We start from the raw sequence: 18,956 nt of genomic DNA, 5'->3' as shown, positions 1-18,956 counted from the left end.
CCTGCATAGTGCTCCTGACTGCACATAGGAGTTCGTCCGTATCCTCAGAGGAGAAGAGGTATCTATTTCCTTCCTCTGGAGGGTCTGTAACCATTTCACAATCTTCTTCCCGGTCAGACCTGCAGGAGTGTACATCTTCCTCGAAGCTTAGTTCCATCTCCCACCTTGGCTTTTTGGCACGGGGACCACCCTGGGACTCTGGCTGTGAAGCGTGCATAGGGAGAAGCCCAGAGATAGAGGCCTGAACCTCTTCCCTGATAATGGACCTCATATCTGAAAACAGAGATGACTGCTCCTCCCTGATGACTTTGGAGAAGCAAAACTCGCATAGGTGTTTTTACCAGGCATCCGGTACTTTAATGTTGCAGACAGCGCATGTTCTACATTTCCCCACTTTCTTGCCGTTCTTTTTAGGTGCCGCAGAGGTGGGTACTCCCCCCATAAAATACACAGAGTATATGCCAAGTGTTTTTGTGTGGGGTAAGGGGTTTGTCAGTGGGTATCTCTATACTAGCCCCCTACCCATGTGCCCCTTGCCTTATTCAGCTGCAGCCTCAGCTTTGCCTAGTTCAACCATGCTGAAGCATACAGTAGGGCAGCCATACAGACATTTGATAGCGTATTTATGCAATACACCTGTCAGACGAGGTGCCGTCAGGTTCCTGCTTGTCCGGTATACTTCCTGCGTTCCACCCTGGAATGCATGCTGGAGGCGACTCGGAAGTGCTCTGCCCAGCCACAGATATGACACCACCGAAAGTGCACCCGTAGCGTGTTCAGTGTACCGCACGCAGATGCCAGCACCCTCCCCGCGGGAGGAAGCGGTGCAACCCAGGTGCAGCTCTCAACCAGGTTGGCTGGGGAACCCCTCCTTTAGGGGGTGTCGGGCACAGTCCGCTCGACAGCGGGAAGGGAGAGGCTAGGCCTCCCAATCCCTGCTGGGTCTGCCAGGTACAACCAGGAGCTCTTCTTTCGTCGTTCCTATCCTTGCCGGGACAGGTAAAACACTGAGGGGTGGAGATGGGAGGGTCCTCTTAACCTCTCGTTGTTTGCTGTCCCAGCAAGGATAAGAAGGACGACCTCCATAATGCTGTCAGGAGGGATAACCTGGAAATGTATGTCATTACTGATACAGCAATAATAAATACAGTAATTGTCTTTTTTAGGGTGTATGTTTTTTTATTAGATTAAACAATTTTGTATTGGAAAAACATAGGACTTTTTTTTACATTTTTTTAAAATACGGTACTTAAATAATGCACTGCATTATTTCAGCTTGTCAGGGTTTGGCAATAAACACATCAGTTTTAAAAAAACGGATCCATATGTCTGATCCATGACACTCAGATCATGTCCTATTTCTCATCCGTTTTGTGGATAAGACTTTGACATTAAAGTCGATGGGGATCTGTATAAAACACACAAAATATACTTTTTACTCCAGCGTTTCACCTGTGTTTACCTGATCTATTGCGCCAAAGGATAAAAAGAAAAAAGACATTTTGCCTGCTTGTTTTAAAAAACAGCTGAGAAAAAAAAAAGAATGCCAAATGGATGCCACAATGATGAAAACAATCCATTTCTCAAAGATGTAAAAATTCACACCGATGAATGTCAATAGCCTTTTATTGACTGGCTGTGCTCATACACTTGAATGGGTGAGGATCATCTGATTTACAGAAGAAATTAGTGCATGTGATTTTTTTTTTTTTTCACATACAGATTCGATTAGTGAAAAAAAATCACTCATCTGCACTGCTCCATCGAATAACATTGGGAGTGCTGTTCGTGTATTGTAAAAAAAAAATTATGGACAGCACTCAAACAAAAAATGTGGCTGTGTGAAAGAGCCCTTAGACAGATGAAGCCTTGGGATCACGATTCTGGAATTGAGTTAAGCCTTTTCAAAATACTAATTGCAAGTGGCACTTTCAATTACAATGTGAATAGTCAGTGTAATGATGGGAAGTGGTTAAAAATCCATCTACATATTGCAGAAATTTACTTCCACACGTAAACTGACCTGTGGTACTGATTTTGAGATCTGCAACATGTCAATTTTTTTCAGCGGCTATTCATTGTGGATTTTGATTAGGACTTTTAAAGATACTTTACCCAAAAAATCTGCATCTAACCCACTAAGTTTTGCCGATAGCTCTCTGCATATATGCTGTGAATATACAGTAGTGTTTGCTTTGTTAAAAGTGAAATCCATAAATCTGCTGTGAACATATGCAGCATAAATTGACAGATTGCAGATGTCCAATCTCCGGCGCTGGTCAATTGAGGTCTCGTGTTTTCTCTGCATTACAAAGATCAGATTTCATAAAATCTAATTTTCCTCGCTGGTACTGTGAAACACAGAAAATCTGATGCAAATATGTCCTGCGTGAAGATACCCTTAGGGATTGTCATACATATTGAAGGAACGTTCGCGTAACCAGCCGAGCATATGTGTGTATGGCTGGTGGGAGGAATAGCGGTTGATTGACCAGTAGCTATGTGTATGGTCACCTTTAGCCACACCGATTACAGAGAGATCTGGGAGACACTATCAAAATATCATATTCAGTTACAAATCAAATAAGCTCAATGACACAACTAATAATCCTTTAATTTATGGTGGAAAATAGAAAACCAGCTTGGACATTTCAGATATGCAGTGTCTGATAAGGAGTTTGGCCCATGATCCACACTTTCGTTCAGGCTCTGACTGAGGAAGGCATTTTTGTGCAGGTCCCATCATAGCAATCACGTGGTGTTACAGCAAGTTGAGCCCATGTTTCAGTAACTTCTGCTTGGCTTTGCTATGTAGCATGAAGGCAGTGTCCTGTGGGTCTGGGGCTCCGGAGTTCCTAAATAGAGGGGCTAGTTGCTGGAAGTAGGTTTCATGTACAGCACTCTGGCAACCATATACCGACGAAGAGGCGTTTCTGTAATAGTCATTCAGAAGAAGATAATATTACTTGGCAATTTGTGGCATTCATCAACAATTTTCTCATAATAGGTTTTTTTTTTTTATAACAAACTGCATTGCATTATGGTCATGTTCGACAGCTCTAACATACATAACTTTTTATGGCCAGCTTTAGACCGTGCTTGGACTGTTTAAAGGACTGGAGATGGACTTAAAGGAATTGTTCCCTCATTTAGTACAACCTTCTTCACAGACTGCATGGAGCTCTGGTTGGAAAAAATCCACCTGATGAAGGGGCATGTGACTAGACACAGCAATCTTCAAATTGCGATTCAAAAACATTGTTCAGTTTTTTTTACAGGGGCTACCGATGTCTGGTCACATCTACTCCATAAGCAGCCATTTTTAGTATCAGAGCACTGTGAAGATAAGCAGATGACTAAACAAGGGGGAAGCCCTAAGAAATTGATACAGATCTTCTAAAAACAATAAATTACTGAATAGTTCATAAAGCGGTTTCCAGACCATTTGTAAAAATAATCATAGAGCAACTAACGTCCATCAAATCAAACCCAGCATTCTTACCTTACAGTCACCTCCTGTAAGGATGGGTATAAGCTAAAGTCGGAGTGGATGAGGTTGGCAGCTCGGAGGAACTGGCGGTCACTTGTGCTTGAAGCTGATGACAGATTGGCTGTAGAGAAGACAAAATGAGAACTCTTCTACCCACCACAACTAAACAGCTGAATAGTTAACTGGAGAATTAGCGAATGCCAAGAATATTTCAGCTGTCTTACTTATATATGCTGCTAATAAATGCTTCAGAAAATGGATCGTTTAGCCGGCAATGTCACTTTTTCTTTTTTAAACAACATAGAATTACTGTGATCCCCACACTCTAGGCAAAAATGTTTCAATCACTGCTTAAGGAATTTGACAGTATTGGGGTATGTTCACAGTTTTTTTTTTTTCAGGCAGATTTTAGAGCGTTTCTGGTGAAAAAAGTGTCTACAAAAACTCTTGGAAAACATTTCAAAATAAATTCCATGGCAAATCTATTTTGCTGTTCATAAGAAGAGTTTTAAGCTTTTGTTTTTCCTAAAATGTTTTTTGAAATACTGCTGGGAAATTAGATGTCACTTCTTAGAAGCAGATCCGGAATGAAACCTCTCCAAACTAGGCCTTCTCCAATCAAAAGGCAGCTAAAAATGCTTCAGGAAATAAACCTTCATCTCCTCACAAGGCTATGTGCACACAGAGTTTTTGAAGCAAAAACGGAGCAGAAACCTCTCTGAATCCTCCTCCAAATCTCAAAACTCTGTGTGCATATAGGTCAAAACCGTAGCGTTTCATAAAGGGGTTTCAGCTTGTAAACCACATTTTTTGAACTCTTCTAAAAACTCAGTGTGACTGTAGACCAAACACATCTTCACGTACCAGTAAGAGTGTTCTGGATAGAATCATAGTGGGTAAAGCTGTATGTGCTCTTTGATACATTATTATTGTCAATGGGTAAAGTCTCCTTCAAATGAACTTCTAAGCCATTGAGAGAAGCCAATGTGCTGTCGTACTAAAGGAAGAGATAAAATGGAAACGTTAGAATAAGTCAGTTCACTAAGCTACAGCTGGGAAAACTGTAACTTACCAACTTGGTCAAATCCACCAGCATTACATCTATACTGTGTAGTAGCACAAGTCATTATTCAGTAACGGGGGGAAAGTTCTTTGATATGGCAACACAGATCCTTGTAATTTTTGGTTAACCAGTTTGGTTGCTGAAGAGATCCTTAAGGAAACGTCAGCAATTTGTGCAGGGTATTTTGCAGTTTGCGTTACCACCACATATTCTACATTGCAACTGCATCTGTATTCTGGCAGCAGGAAAACTTCTGATAATATATGTACAAACTTATCTACACAACGCTCACCAATAATGCTAACGATACTTCATACTCACCACATCTTGAATATTCTCCTTAATGTATCTGAAATCACTTTCTGCAATAAGAGATAGCACCAAGCCTTTCACGTTATGGACATACAAGACCATCTGAACCAGTTTTGAGCTACAGCTTGGTGGATTTGAGCTCAGTGTCAATGTCCAGTCTGTGATGTTACAAGATTTAGAGCACTGGCTGCTTTCAGTATCTGTGCTCTCATATGACTGTGTAATCACAGTGGTTGTTTCAGCATCTCTCACATCATCTTGTGTGTCACCATCAGTAATGTCCAACAAGTCAAGGCTGTCTTCAGTAGTCATAACTCCATGGTGGTCTTCAGAATGCTCTTCTGTGGCTAGTGATTCATCTTTGTTTTCTGCAATGGAATTGTCCACAGTGAACTGGCTGTCCTCCATCGTGGAGGAAACTGATTGGTCGGGACTGCTTTTCTCTAACTCACTTGAAGAAAAACAAGTAGCAAAACTCCCTGTCGACAAACGATCATTGTTACTTTCATGATCTTCATGGGACATGAGAAGCTTTATTTGGTCTTCAGAAGTAATTGGATTTGAGTCCTTAGAATTGGTGTCAATGAATACATCTTCTGAGCTGCTGCTCTCTTTGGTTTTTATCTTTTCATTGTCACCACTGGCACTAAGCATATTTGAAGGTTTAAATGGAGATGAGCTTTGTATGGGAATGTGTGAAATGGGTCCCAGAAACATGGAGTCTGAAGTAGTGCAGTCATTTTTAGCTCTGAGACCTTCTGTTGACAGATGTGAAGTATCCACCTTTGGTAATGAGGCGAGTACCACCTTTCTTTTCTCTTTATCTAAAGACTCCCCTTCTGAGATACGGGACTGGTTAACCTGGGCTTCCTCGCTGAGACTGTGGGAAATACTTGAACTTCTTCTTGAGGAACTTGGTATTCTAGATACAAAAATGCAATATAATATATAGGGTATATGTAATGTAAGAATAAAATAGAAATACAAATGTAATAAGGTTTCTATATGTCTATAAGTGACATCTACAGAAATGAAAAAACTAAGTACACTCACTTTGAATTCTATGGTCTTACGTATAAGGACAAAATAAAAACAATTCGTCTTTAGAAGGTCTTAACCCCTAATTGACTGAGCCAATATTGACCTTAATGATCAGGCCAAATTTTTTAAATCTGACCAGTGTCACTTTATGTAATAAAAACTCTGGAACGCTTCAACGGATCTCAGTGATTCCGAGACGTTTTTCTCGTGACATATTGTACTTCCTTATAGTGGTAAAATTTGTTCGATATGACTTGCGTTTCAAACTTTTAAATCTTATGCCCTTAAATCAGAAAGTTATATTACACAAAATAGTTCATAAAGAAAATATTCACGTCTACTTTACATCTGCATAATTTTTAAACATATTTTTTTTGTTAGGCAGTTAGAAGGGTTAAAAGTTGATAAGCAATTTCTAATTTTTCTAATAACATTTACAAAACCTTTTTTTAGGGACCACATCACATCTGAAGTGACTTTGTGGGGCCTATATGACAGAAAATACCCAAAAGTGACACCATTCTAAAAACTGCACTCCTCAAGGTGCTCAAAACCACCCTTCAGGTGTTTCATATGAACTAAAGCAACGTGGAAGAATAAAAAAAAAAAAAATTAGCTTTTTTTCACCAAAATTTGATATAGCTCCAAAATTTTTATTTTCACAAGGGTAACTGGAGAAAATGGACCCTTAAATTTGTTGTGCAATTTCTCCTGAGTATGCCGATACCCCATAGGTCATGAAAATCCACTGTTTGGGTGCAAAGCAGATCTCGGAAGGGAAGAAGCATGATTTGACTTTTTGAACACAAAAATGGCTGGAATCGAGAGTGGACGCCATGTCGCGTTGGAAGAGCCCCTGATGTGCCAAAACAGTTGAAATCCCCCAAAAGTGACCCCATTTTGGAAACTAGACCCCTCAAGAAATATATCCCAATAAAAGGGGAAGTAACAAACCAAGCAAATAAAATATAGAAAATTTTAATTCAATATAATTAAAAGACAAGAATACAATTCATATGTAAATGTATACAAAACAAGGGGAAACACGGCAGAATGGACCCAATGCAATCCATGAAGTAAAATAAATATACGGGGATAAATCCCTAAGTACATAGACACCAGCAGGCTCTGTATTACAAAACATAAATGACCACAAATACAATATAACAATAGTTCATATGTAAGTCCTATCATATAGTGTGTGTAGTCACCAAAAACCACATATATATGTGGGCAGTAGATAGAGAAAATTGTGTCCTGGTAAAGACTACTATAGTATAATGGATAAAGAATTATATGGTAAATCCAAGAACAGTACCAGTGTACAGGAAAGGTTATATAGAACAATATTGATGATCAAGTATCCACATAGGACCAGGATAAAGTGTCAGTGTCCTAGTGAAGACCACTATAATGGACAGGGGGTTATATGGTATATCTAAGAATGGTACTAGTGTACAAGAGAAGTTATATAGAACAATATCAATGATCCGGTATCCACATAGGATCAGGATAAAGTGTCAGTGCATAGTGCAAATAACGCATATAAGTCCATATAGGAGCCATACTGAGACATTCATGAATAAGGTGTCAGCGCTGCATGCATACCTGCTGGGGGGAGGATTGCCGTGGGACAGGATAACCCCGACTCGCGTTTCGCAGCGTGGCTTCTTCCAGGTGGAAGAAGCCACGCTGCGAAACGCGCGTCGGGGTTATCCTGTCCCACGGCAATCCTCCCCCCAGCAGGTATGCATGCAGCGCTGACACCTTATTCATGAATGTCTCAGTATGGCTCCTATATGGACTTATATGCGTTATTTGCACTATGCACTGACACTTTATCCTGATCCTATGTGGATACCGGATCATTGATATTGTTCTATATAACTTCTCTTGTACACTAGTACCATTCTTAGATATACCATATAACCCCCTGTCCATTATAGTGGTCTTCACTAGGACACTGACACTTTATCCTGGTCCTATGTGGTCCAGGTGGAAGAAGCCACGCTGCGAAACGCGCGTCGGGGTTATCCTGTCCCACGGCAATCCTCCCCCCAGCAGGTATGCATGCAGCGCTGACACCTTATTCATGAATGTCTCAGTATGGCTCCTATATGGACTTATATGCGTTATTTGCACTATGCACTGACACTTTATCCTGATCCTATGTGGATACCGGATCATTGATATTGTTCTATATAACTTCTCTTGTACACTAGTACCATTCTTAGATATACCATATAACCCCCTGTCCATTATAGTGGTCTTCACTAGGACACTGACACTTTATCCTGGTCCTATGTGGTCCAGGTGGAAGAAGCCACGCTGCGAAACGCGCGTCGGGGTTATCCTGTCCCACGGCAATCCTCCCCCCAGCAGGTATGCATGCAGCGCTGACACCTTATTCATGAATGTCTCAGTATGGCTCCTATATGGACTTATATGCGTTATTTGCACTATGCACTGACACTTTATCCTGATCCTATGTGGATACCGGATCATTGATATTGTTCTATATAACTTCTCTTGTACACTAGTACCATTCTTAGATATACCATATAACCCCCTGTCCATTATAGTGGTCTTCACTAGGACACTGACACTTTATCCTGGTCCTATGTGGTCCAGGTGGAAGAAGCCACGCTGCGAAACGCGCGTCGGGGTTATCCTGTCCCACGGCAATCCTCCCCCCAGCAGGTATGCATGCAGCGCTGACACCTTATTCATGAATGTCTCAGTATGGCTCCTATATGGACTTATATGCGTTATTTGCACTATGCACTGACACTTTATCCTGATCCTATGTGGATACCGGATCATTGATATTGTTCTATATAACTTCTCTTGTACACTAGTACCATTCTTAGATATACCATATAACCCCCTGTCCATTATAGTGGTCTTCACTAGGACACTGACACTTTATCCTGGTCCTATGTGGTCCAGGTGGAAGAAGCCACGCTGCGAAACGCGCGTCGGGGTTATCCTGTCCCACGGCAATCCTCCCCCCAGCAGGTATGCATGCAGCGCTGACACCTTATTCATGAATGTCTCAGTATGGCTCCTATATGGACTTATATGCGTTATTTGCACTATGCACTGACACTTTATCCTGATCCTATGTGGATACCGGATCATTGATATTGTTCTATATAACTTCTCTTGTACACTAGTACCATTCTTAGATATACCATATAACCCCCTGTCCATTATAGTGGTCTTCACTAGGACACTGACACTTTATCCTGGTCCTATGTGGATACTTGATCATCAATATTGTTCTATATAACCTTTCCTGTACACTGGTACTGTTCTTGGATTTACCATATAATTCTTTATCCATTATACTATAGTAGTCTTTACCAGGACACAATTTTCTCTATCTACTGCCCACATATATATGTGTTTTTTGGTGACTACACACACTATATGATAGGACTTATATATGAACTATTGTTATATTGTATTTGTGGTCATTCATGTTTTGTAATACAGAGCCTGCTGGTGTCTATGTACTTAGGGATTTATCCCAGTATATTTATTTTACTTCATGGATTGCATTGGGTCCATTCTGCCGTGTTTCCCCTTGTTTTGTATACATTTACATATGAATTGTATTCTTGTCTTTTAATTATATTGAATTAAAATTTTCTATATTTTATTTGCTTGGTTTGTTACTTCCCCTTTTATTGGGATATATGCTATTTCTGGAGGTACACCCTGGACATTGTTTGGTCTAGTATTTTGGGTATATACCCTCAAGAAATATATCTAGAGATGTGGTGAGCAACTTGAACCCCCAGGTGATTCACAGAAGTTTATAACATAGAGCTATGGAAAAAAAAAAATCACATATTACCCACAAAAATGTACCTTTAGTCCCATTTTTTTATTTTCACAAGGAACAGGAAAAAATGGACCCCAAAATTTGTTGTGCAATTTCTCCTGAGTACGCAGATACACCATATGTGGAGGAAAATTACTGTTTGAGCACACGGCAGAGCTCGGAAAGGAAAGAGTGACGTTTTGGAATGCAGACTTTGATGTAATGGTCTGTGAGTGTCATGTCGTGTTTGGAGAGTCACCAAACACTGCCTAAACAGTAATGAAACCCCAAAAGATACTCCATTTTTGAAACTACACCCCTCAATGATTTTATCCAGGGGTATAGTGAGCATTTTGAACCCACAGGTACTACACAGAATTTGGTAACATTTGGTTGTCATATTGAAAATTTTCATTTTTTTCACGAAAAATGTTGTTTTAGCCCCAAATTTGTAATTTTCACAATGGATAATATGAGAAAACTGACCCCAGAATTTGTAATGCAATTCTCCAGAACACGACGATACCCTATATGTGGTCAAAAACTTAGGGCTAGGAAAGGAAAGAGCCTCATTTGCCTGGGATAGATTGTTGCATTTGAAGAGCCCCTGACATGTGAACACAGCAGAAACCCCCCACAGGTGATGCCGTTTTGGAAACTAGACCCCTCTAGGAATTCATCTAGGGGTGTAGTGAGTATTTTGAACAAATAAATGCCTCACAGAATTTTATAACATTGAGACGTGAAAATATGACATTTAAGTGGTAAAAATGTAATTTGCTGCAAATTTGTCAGGTATACAAGGGTGAAACTAGATTCCACAATTTATTGCCCAATTTCTCACGAACGCGGAGCTGCCTCATATGTTGTCAGAAATTACTGTTAGGCCACACGTCAGGGCTGAGAAGGAAGGGGCGCTATTTGGCCTTTCAAGCACAGATTTAGCTAGAATAGTTTGCGGGCGATGTTTTCAGAGACCCGAAGGTGCCAGAAAAGCAGAAAACCCCAAAAGTGACCCCATTGTAGAAACTGCACCTCTTAATGAATTGAATTAATCTATGGCTGCAGTGACTATTTTGTAACATCCATGCCAGGTTTTTTTCTCTGGAGAATTGCAAATCTGCCAATCTAGTACCCACAAATTGTGCCTCCATACAGAGTAAAGCCCCTATATATTGCAGTGCCCCCATACATTGGACCCAGGTTGTGCTTCTGGCGATACACACCCGTAAATTGTTGTGCCTTATCTCCATTACAATAATGCCAAATATGTGGCCTCTAACTGTGGTTTAGGCACAGTGGGGCTCAGAAGGAGGGGGGCATTTAGATTTGGGAGTGCATAATTCACTGGATTTTATTTGAGGGGGCGAGAACCATGTTGCTTTCCCAGAATATTTGATCTACCAGTAACGTGGGAACCCCTATAGTTCCAGTGACGGACCAGTGTGTGGGATGGTTTTGGGTGGGATAAATTAGGGGTTTTATTGGTAACATTTTGGAGTACATAATATTTTTTGACCGCTTCCAGTATAAGGCTAGGATCACATTCTTGTGTTCCACGCTGAGCACTTAAGTTGGGGCTTCCATGTAAATCCCACAAAAATGCAATTCAGATGAAACCCCCGAGGGAACCACCCACCACGAGGCAGATGGAGACACTTCGTACTTCGTTTGGCGTCTGCTCCAGTGGTATCCAACTTTTAAGGCGTGCACAGATCTGTGGTCGCCCACACTTGTGCACTAAAAAGACGCCTAAAATGATGGGACACCACCGGAATAGAGACCAGTCCAAAGTGTCTCCATCTGTCTCATAAGTGAGAGTGGTTCTGTCTGGGGTTTCGTCTGATTTGCATCTTTCGGGAATTTACATGGAAACCCAGATGGATGCCCTCAGTGGAGAGCAGGATATACAGTATGTGAGCCAAGCCTTATTCCGCTTTTTGGAAGGTAGCATGAACAAATAGGCATCAGTACAAGAATAGTTCTTATTTTTATTTTTGCTTGGTTCACCATGCAGTATAAGTGATGAGGCGGATTTATTCTTTGAGTCGGTGCGATTACAGCGATACCAGCGATTTTTCTTTTAGGTTTTGCTGCTATCACACAGTAACAATGCTTTTTTATAAAAATATTTTTTTAATCACCATATTCCGAGAGATATAACTTTTTTATTTTTTGGCAAACAGCTGTACAAGGGTTTATTTTTTGTGGGACAAGTTGCAGATTTTTTTGGTACAACTGGTGTACATAAAATTTTTGTATAGCTTTTTATTCATATTTTTCATACACAAATTGAGCAAAAAACAGGAATTCAGTTACTGGTTTTAATTTTTATTTTTTGTGCCGTTCACCAAGCGGTAAACGTTATAAGACCAGTTTGTTCGTCAGGTCGGTATGTTTACAGTGATACCAGCTGTATATTCAGTGGGTACGGAAAGTATTCATACCCTTTTAAATTTTCACTTTGTTTCATTGCAGCCATTTGGCAAATTCAAAAAAGTTCATTTTTTTTTCTTATTAATTACTTAATTAATGTACACTCTGCACCCCATCTTGACTGAAAAAAAACTGAAATGTAGTAATTTTTGCAAATGTATTACAAAAGAGAAACTGAAATATCACATGGTCATAAGTATTCAGACCCTTTGCTCAGTATTGAGTAGAAGCACCCCTTTGAGCAAGTACAGACATGCGTCTTCTTGGGAATGATGCAACAAGTTTTTCACACCGGGATTTGGGGAACCTCTGCCATTCTTCCTTGCAGATCCTCTCCAGTTCCGTCAGGTTGGATGGTGAACGTTGGTGGACAGCCATTTTCAGGTCTCTCCAGAAATGCTCAATTGGGTTTAGGTAAGGGCTCTGGCTGGGCCAGTGAAGAATGGTCACAGAGTTGTTCTGCAGCCACTCCTTTGTTATTTTAGCTGTGTGCTTAGGGTCATTTTCTTGTTGGAAGGTGAACCTTTGGCCAAGTCTGAGGTCCAGAGCACTCTGGAGGAGGTTTTCATCCAGGATATCTCTGTACTTGGCCGCATTCACGTTTCCTTCAATGGCAACCAGTTGTCCTGTCCCTGCAGCTGAAAAACACCCCCATATCATGATGCTGCCATCACGTTTCACTGTTGGGATTGTATTGGGCAGGTGATGAGCAGTGCTTGATTTTCTCCACCCATACCGCTTAGAATTATCACCAAAAAGGTCTTTGTCTCATCAGACCAGATAATCTTATTTCTCATAGTCAGGGAGTCTTTCATGTGTTTTTTGGCAAACTCTATGCGGGCTTTCATATGTCTTGCACTGAGGAGAGGCTTCCGTTGGGCCACTCTGTCATAAAGGCCGGATTGGTGGAGGACTGCAGTGATAGTTGACTTTGTGGAACTTTCCCCCATCTCCCTACTGCATCCCTGGAGCTCAGCCGCAGTGATCTTGGAGTTCTTCTTTACCTCTCTCACCAAGGCTCTTCTCCCACGATTGCTCAGTTTGGCTGGATGGCCAGGTCTAGGAAGACTTCTTGTGGTTCCAAACTTCTTCCATTTAAGGATTATGGAGGCCACTGTGCTCTTAGGAACCTTGCGTACTACAGAAATTCTGTTGTAACCTTAGCCAGAACTGTGCCCTTCCACAATTCTGTCTCTGAGCTCCTTGGCCAGTTCCTTTGACCTCATGATTCTCATTTGGTCTGACATGCACTGTGAGCTGTGAGGTCTTATATAGACAGGTGTGTGCCTTTCCAAATCAAGTCCTATCAGTTTAAGTAAATACAGCTGGACTCCAATGAAGGAGTGGAACCATCTCAAGGAGGATAAAGGTACCTTCACACTAAACGATATCGCTAGCGATCCGTGACGTTGCAGCGTCCTGGCTAGCGATATCGTTGTGTTTGACACGCAGCAGCGATCTGGATCCTGCTGTGCCATTGTTGGTCGGCGCAGAAAGTCCAGAACTTTATTTAGTCGCTGGACTCCCGCAGTGTGTGACGCCGATTCAGCGATGTCTTCACTGGTAACCAGGGTAAACATCGGGTTACTAAGCGCAGGGCCGCGCTTAGTAACCGGATGTTTACCCTGGTTACCAGCGTAAACGTAAAAAAACAAACACTACATACTTACATTCCGGTGTCTGTCCTCTCCGGCGCTCTGCTACAAAAAAAAAAAATTTCACTGTTGTTTTGAGGGTTTGCTTCAGTTCATGTAAAGAACATGTCTACAACTGTGAACATTTGGTTTCTTTTCAGTGTGAAGCAAACCACAAACAAGACAAAATAACTGAAAACTTCAGTGTGCATAACTATTCACCGCCCTAAAGTCGGTACTTTGTAGAGCCTCCTTTTGTGGCAATTACAGCTAAAAATCGCTTTGGATAAGTCTCTGAGCTTTTCACATTTTGGCACTGGGATTTCTACCCATTCCTCAAGGCAAAACTGCTTCAGCCAGCTCATTGAAGTTAGATGGTTTCCTCCGGTGAACAGCAATCTTCGACCACAGATTCTAAATTGGATTAAGGTCTGGAATTTGATTAGGCCACTCCAAAATATTTATACGGTTCCCCTTAAACCACTCGAGTGTTGCTTTAGCAGTACACTTTGGGTCATTGTCTTCTTGGAAGGTGAACCTCCGTCCCAGCCTCAAATCACTGACAGACAAACAGTTTTGCTCAAGAATATCCCTGTATTTCGCATCATCCATCTTCCCCTCGACTCAGACCATTTTCCCTGTTCCTGCTGCCAAAAAAAATATAAAAAACATTCCACAGCATGATGCTGCCACCATGTTTCACTGTGGAGATGGTATACTTGGGGTGCTGAGCTGTGTTGGTTTGGCACCAGACACAGAGTATACCTTGGTGGCCAAAAAAGTTCAATCTTGGTCTCATTTGACCGAAGCACCTTTTTTCTATACATTTGGGGAGTCTCCCACATGCCTTTTGGCAAAGTGAAAAAGAACCTTTTGTAACCTAACCCTGACTTGTACTTCTAAACAGTTTTGTCCCTGACTTGTTTGGAGATCTCCTTGGTCTTCATGGTGTTGTTTGGTTAGTGGTGCTTCTTTATTAGTGGTGTCGCTGCCTCTGTGGCCTTTCAGAAAAGGTAAAGTGTATATACTGACAGCCCATGTGACACTTAGATTGCACACAGATGGACTTCCTTTCACTAAGGATGTGACAATTGAAGGGAATTGCTTGCACCAGAAATTTTTAGGGGCTTCAAAGAAAAAGGGGTGAATACATATGCACATACCAATTTTTAGTTATTTGATCCTATAAATTTAATGTATCCCTATATTTTTCTCCCTTCGCTAACAGACTATTTAAAGGCAGGTTGTAATTTAACAAAAGAGGTAAAAAGGTGAAAAAGGTGAATATTTTAGCAAGCCACTGTTATAGAATCAGTGTCTGACAATGGCACAGCATTCTTCATACCTTATAAAAATACAAACAAATGTCCCCACACAGTACAATTTTTGTCAATGCTGGTGTTGGCAATAAACCAACTGAAATATGGTTAGGTTCTATATGAAACACTGACATTGGAACACTTTTTATGCATGAAGCCAAAAGTGCCGGTTGTGAGAAACCAATGCCGAGTGGAGCTCCTACCCTGTTAGTTGGTCCTGTAGTTTCAACCTCTTCATGATTGAACAAATATTCATTACTGCTGTGCTTTCATTTTTTTTTCCAAAGAGCCAGAACATTGTTTTATTTTTTTCATCAGTATAGTATTAGGAGGGGTGAGTTTGAGGAGGTACGAGGGAGGGGGGAGGTTGTGGACAAATTGTATTTGTAAATTACACCATTCACTTTAGCATACACATGTACTGGGGAAAAAAGTTCCGGGTGGGGTGGGATGGTGAAAAAACAAAAAAATAACAAAAATGAAGTCCCACCATTCACTGGGTGATAACATGGATCTGAGGGCTTGAATTTTGAATGGAGAACTGATATTTTTATTGAATATTTATATATCATGTGCTTTTCTCTTTTTGTTGCAATTTTGAGGGAAGACGAGGGGACCGTAAAACAGCAAATCTGCCGTTTCTATATTTTTCTGCACACAGCATATACCTAATGGGTTAAAGGGGTTTGTCCACTACTACAACAACAACACCTAACTCCTTCTCAATCTAAATAAATAAAAACACCTATACTCACCTCCATGTTCCCGGGGCTCACGTGAGGTTCTTATGTCACTTGAGCCTTGCGCTGAATCACAACCTCATGTGAGCCCCGGGAACGCGAGTGCCGACACCGCTGGAGTGGCGCCAGCACAGGAGGTGAGTATAGGTGATTTGATTCTAAAGGGGGAAAACAGGGTGAGAAGGGGTTGTCGTATTAGCGGACAACCCTTTTAAGCAGGTAAACACTAGCAATCTGAGCTTGCTCCTATTGCTTCTGTTAGAGGCAAGTGCCTGCTGTAAAACACAACCAGCACCTGCCCTAAATGGAGAGATCTCAACTACTGAGCCCCCTCTATACATTCACCGAATATTTCTCCATAACACCAATTATGCAGCTATGTGGCACTTTACGCCTCATTTACAACACAGACCTCATATTAAGAAAATCATCTGCTGGCAGTCACCTTTGGAAGTTGCTCATCTTGCAAACAACTGAAGACTGACCATGTTGAAATTGAGCATGCCCAAGTCCTCAAGTCCTAATATTATCTGTTGGGGGAGGGTTGAGACCAAGAAACATATAGGATGGTTGCAAGGGTGCAATCAGTGTGTTTGGCAGAGTTTGCACCTGTATTTATGGGCACCATAAGAAGTTAGAGAAAAGATAAAGATGGGATACACCAATCAGCAGAAAATTAGAATGGTTTCCTTTGTTTCACAACCTACCTAGTCATCCACTGAACTGGGTATTGGCGAAGGGCAGTGGCTTCTTTTTCCATGACAAATACTGGGATCATATAGACATCCTGGGGTAACGAGGCATCTGTAACATGAACACAAAAGTGGCAAATTATAGTTCAAGTCAGTCATAACTTTTCATAATGCAGGGGCAGGGATTTTAATGATGTATTACTTACTGGGCTGCTTGCTTTGGTTTTGATAAAATCATTGTTTTATCAGAAAGAAAATATCAATAGAGGACTAGTAAGCCTGCTGCCATGTAGTCCTTCATGTTCATGACCTCTGCATAGCCCTGCCCACACCACTGATTGGCAGCTTTCTGCCTATGCACAGTGTACACAGAAAGCTGCCAATAATTGGTGTGGGCGGGTTATACAGAGCTCAGCAGTCAGAGAACCGGTAGCACTGCAGCAGATAAATCATTGATTCTATAAATCCTAGCAGCCAGGTGATATATTGTTGGAATCAGTGTCTCTGTCCTTATATCACACTCTTAGATGGGGTAGCACTTGTTCACAGAGTTATGTGTGCTATGCATCTTAGCTGACTTAAATGTAAAAAAAAAAGAAAAGGTAATCTAATTGGAGCTACCATTTTTTATCCTATTAGGTAACTCTGTAAGTTAAGGTGCTTTCAGTAGTTCAGTGGTTTGCGCCAATGGGGCCATTGACTATCTGTGCAGATGAAGTCACCTTCTGCTCTGTCGTGCACCATTTTCAGGTGTATACGTCTACTGGAGACGGACATCCAGTGGCAGTCCATTACGTCAGGGTGTCCCCTTCCAGTAGAAACCCATTTTGCGAGGGGATCAGACGCAAACCCTGATGGGACACCTGAACGTGGCGAAGAAGGTAGTGTCAGCCCTGGAGGCCTCTGTTGGACGACGCCTGTCCATATAACACCATCATACCTAGCTCGGTTCCTTTATCAGCACCATTAACAGGATTGTCATGTTGACTAAGGACTGGATATCAAGCTTATTGGCTTGGTCCATAACGGTTAGCTGCCTAGGCTTATATCTGCATCACAGGAGATGGAGACGAGGAATCATTGACCCGTTATTAAAGGGGGTGCTGGAAGATCGATATTTAAGACACTGTTGAAGGCTTCAGTCCGTTGTGGTGCAAATAGTGCGGTGGTGGAAATGTAATGTGTTAATGTACGCCTCGTGATATGCAAATTAGGTAGGACTAGGCCGGGTGGGTGTTGCTTCATTCAGACTAGGTCACCTCCTCCGCTTCATCAAAGCAATGCACTTGCTCAGGAAACTATACAGATTCTCTTGAGATGATGCAGTCAATGGAGAATATGTCAATCATGACCGTGGAAAAGAGGGACATGTTCGCACCATCTGAAGTGGACGAGTCTGGGTGAAACAACAAAAACCAGGACTAGTCCTGCCAAATTTGCATATGACTAGTGCTACCTTAACAAAATTGGTTGGGAAAGTAAACATTCGTTGGGACACAAAGGACTTTATTAAAATCCAGCAATAGCGATATGTAACCTAATGGGGGCAATTTTTGGACTTGACAGGCTCCTTTTTTTCATTTGTTATTACTGTACAAATGTATGCATATGAAAGTAATATGGAGGGTTTTCTTGTTGGATTTTGTATGAATCAAGACAAAAAAAGATCTCTATGGGATCCTGTATTATGGTGGACTGCATCTGGGTGCCATTCTTACCTTGTCCTTGGAAGATGTTCGGAGGTGACTGAAGAAAAAGCAAAGCAATAAAGTCAAGCCACCTTGTGTCACGTAATAACAATACAGTTATTAACAGAAAACAGACAATCTGTGTCATTACTCAGGTTTTCCTGACCATCTGCTAAATATTTAGTGATATATCAGCAACTTTCGGGTTACTGGGAAACTTGTCCGAATTACCAGTCGGGGTCAGGGAAAGCTAGATGACCTCCTCTGAGGGAGCTAGAAAGGCACCCATGTTGGATGCCAGAACCAGACACTGACCAGGCAGCACCATCTGTGTACCTGCACAGGATCCAGAAACTCAGATGGGGTCTGGAGGAAATTCTCACGGCAGGAGTCTATTCCTTTAAGCTGAAAATTAAATGAAATCTCATAAAATGGGTGCTATTTGTAGACAGGATTTAATAAAAGCCTTCATGTAACAGGTCCTACCCTGCTGAGAAATCACCATATTAATGGGAATGTAATACTGTAACATTATTACCCAATTTATCTGGGAAGATGATATTAATATTAAATGCTTGTCGCTAGCGGAGGAACGCCTTGTATATCGCAGGGAAAGAAAACGAAATAAAGATGGGATTGTGGATATTAATATCCTAAAAAGAAGTCATGTAAAAGGACAGATTTATAACAATGGCGATATTATTGTACCTGA

The 18,956-nt window shown here is 41.3% G+C and overlaps 1 protein-coding gene across 4 annotated transcripts in view; it reads right to left on the bottom strand.

Annotated features, from left to right (window-relative positions):
- Positions 1–2,593: 2,593 nt before the first annotated feature.
- HPS4 (HPS4 biogenesis of lysosomal organelles complex 3 subunit 2) overlaps positions 2,594–18,956 on the bottom strand; it is an 82,843-nt gene continuing 66,480 nt past the window's right edge. For 3 of the 4 annotated variants that reach the window (XM_069758977.1, XM_069758967.1, XM_069758960.1), the window contains 6 exons: positions 18,275–18,302; positions 16,572–16,668; positions 4,875–5,787; positions 4,355–4,487; positions 3,503–3,611; positions 2,594–2,933 (listed from right to left, as the gene is read on the bottom strand). In XM_069758977.1, the coding sequence (XP_069615078.1) occupies positions 2,762–2,933; positions 3,503–3,611; positions 4,355–4,487; positions 4,875–5,787; positions 16,572–16,668; positions 18,275–18,302 (1,452 nt within the window). In that variant the 3' untranslated portion in view covers positions 2,594–2,761. The remainder of the gene's footprint in view (positions 2,934–3,502; positions 3,612–4,354; positions 4,488–4,874; positions 5,788–16,571; positions 16,669–18,274; positions 18,303–18,956) is intronic. The other variant, XM_069758986.1, reaches the window with a different exon arrangement.

This window comes from Ranitomeya imitator, chromosome 1, assembly GCF_032444005.1.
Source record: "Ranitomeya imitator isolate aRanImi1 chromosome 1, aRanImi1.pri, whole genome shotgun sequence".
Classification (NCBI taxonomy): Eukaryota; Metazoa; Chordata; class Amphibia; order Anura; family Dendrobatidae; genus Ranitomeya; species Ranitomeya imitator.
Note: the sequence above shows the minus strand (reverse complement) of the source record. Positions and strands in the feature narration are given on the sequence as shown.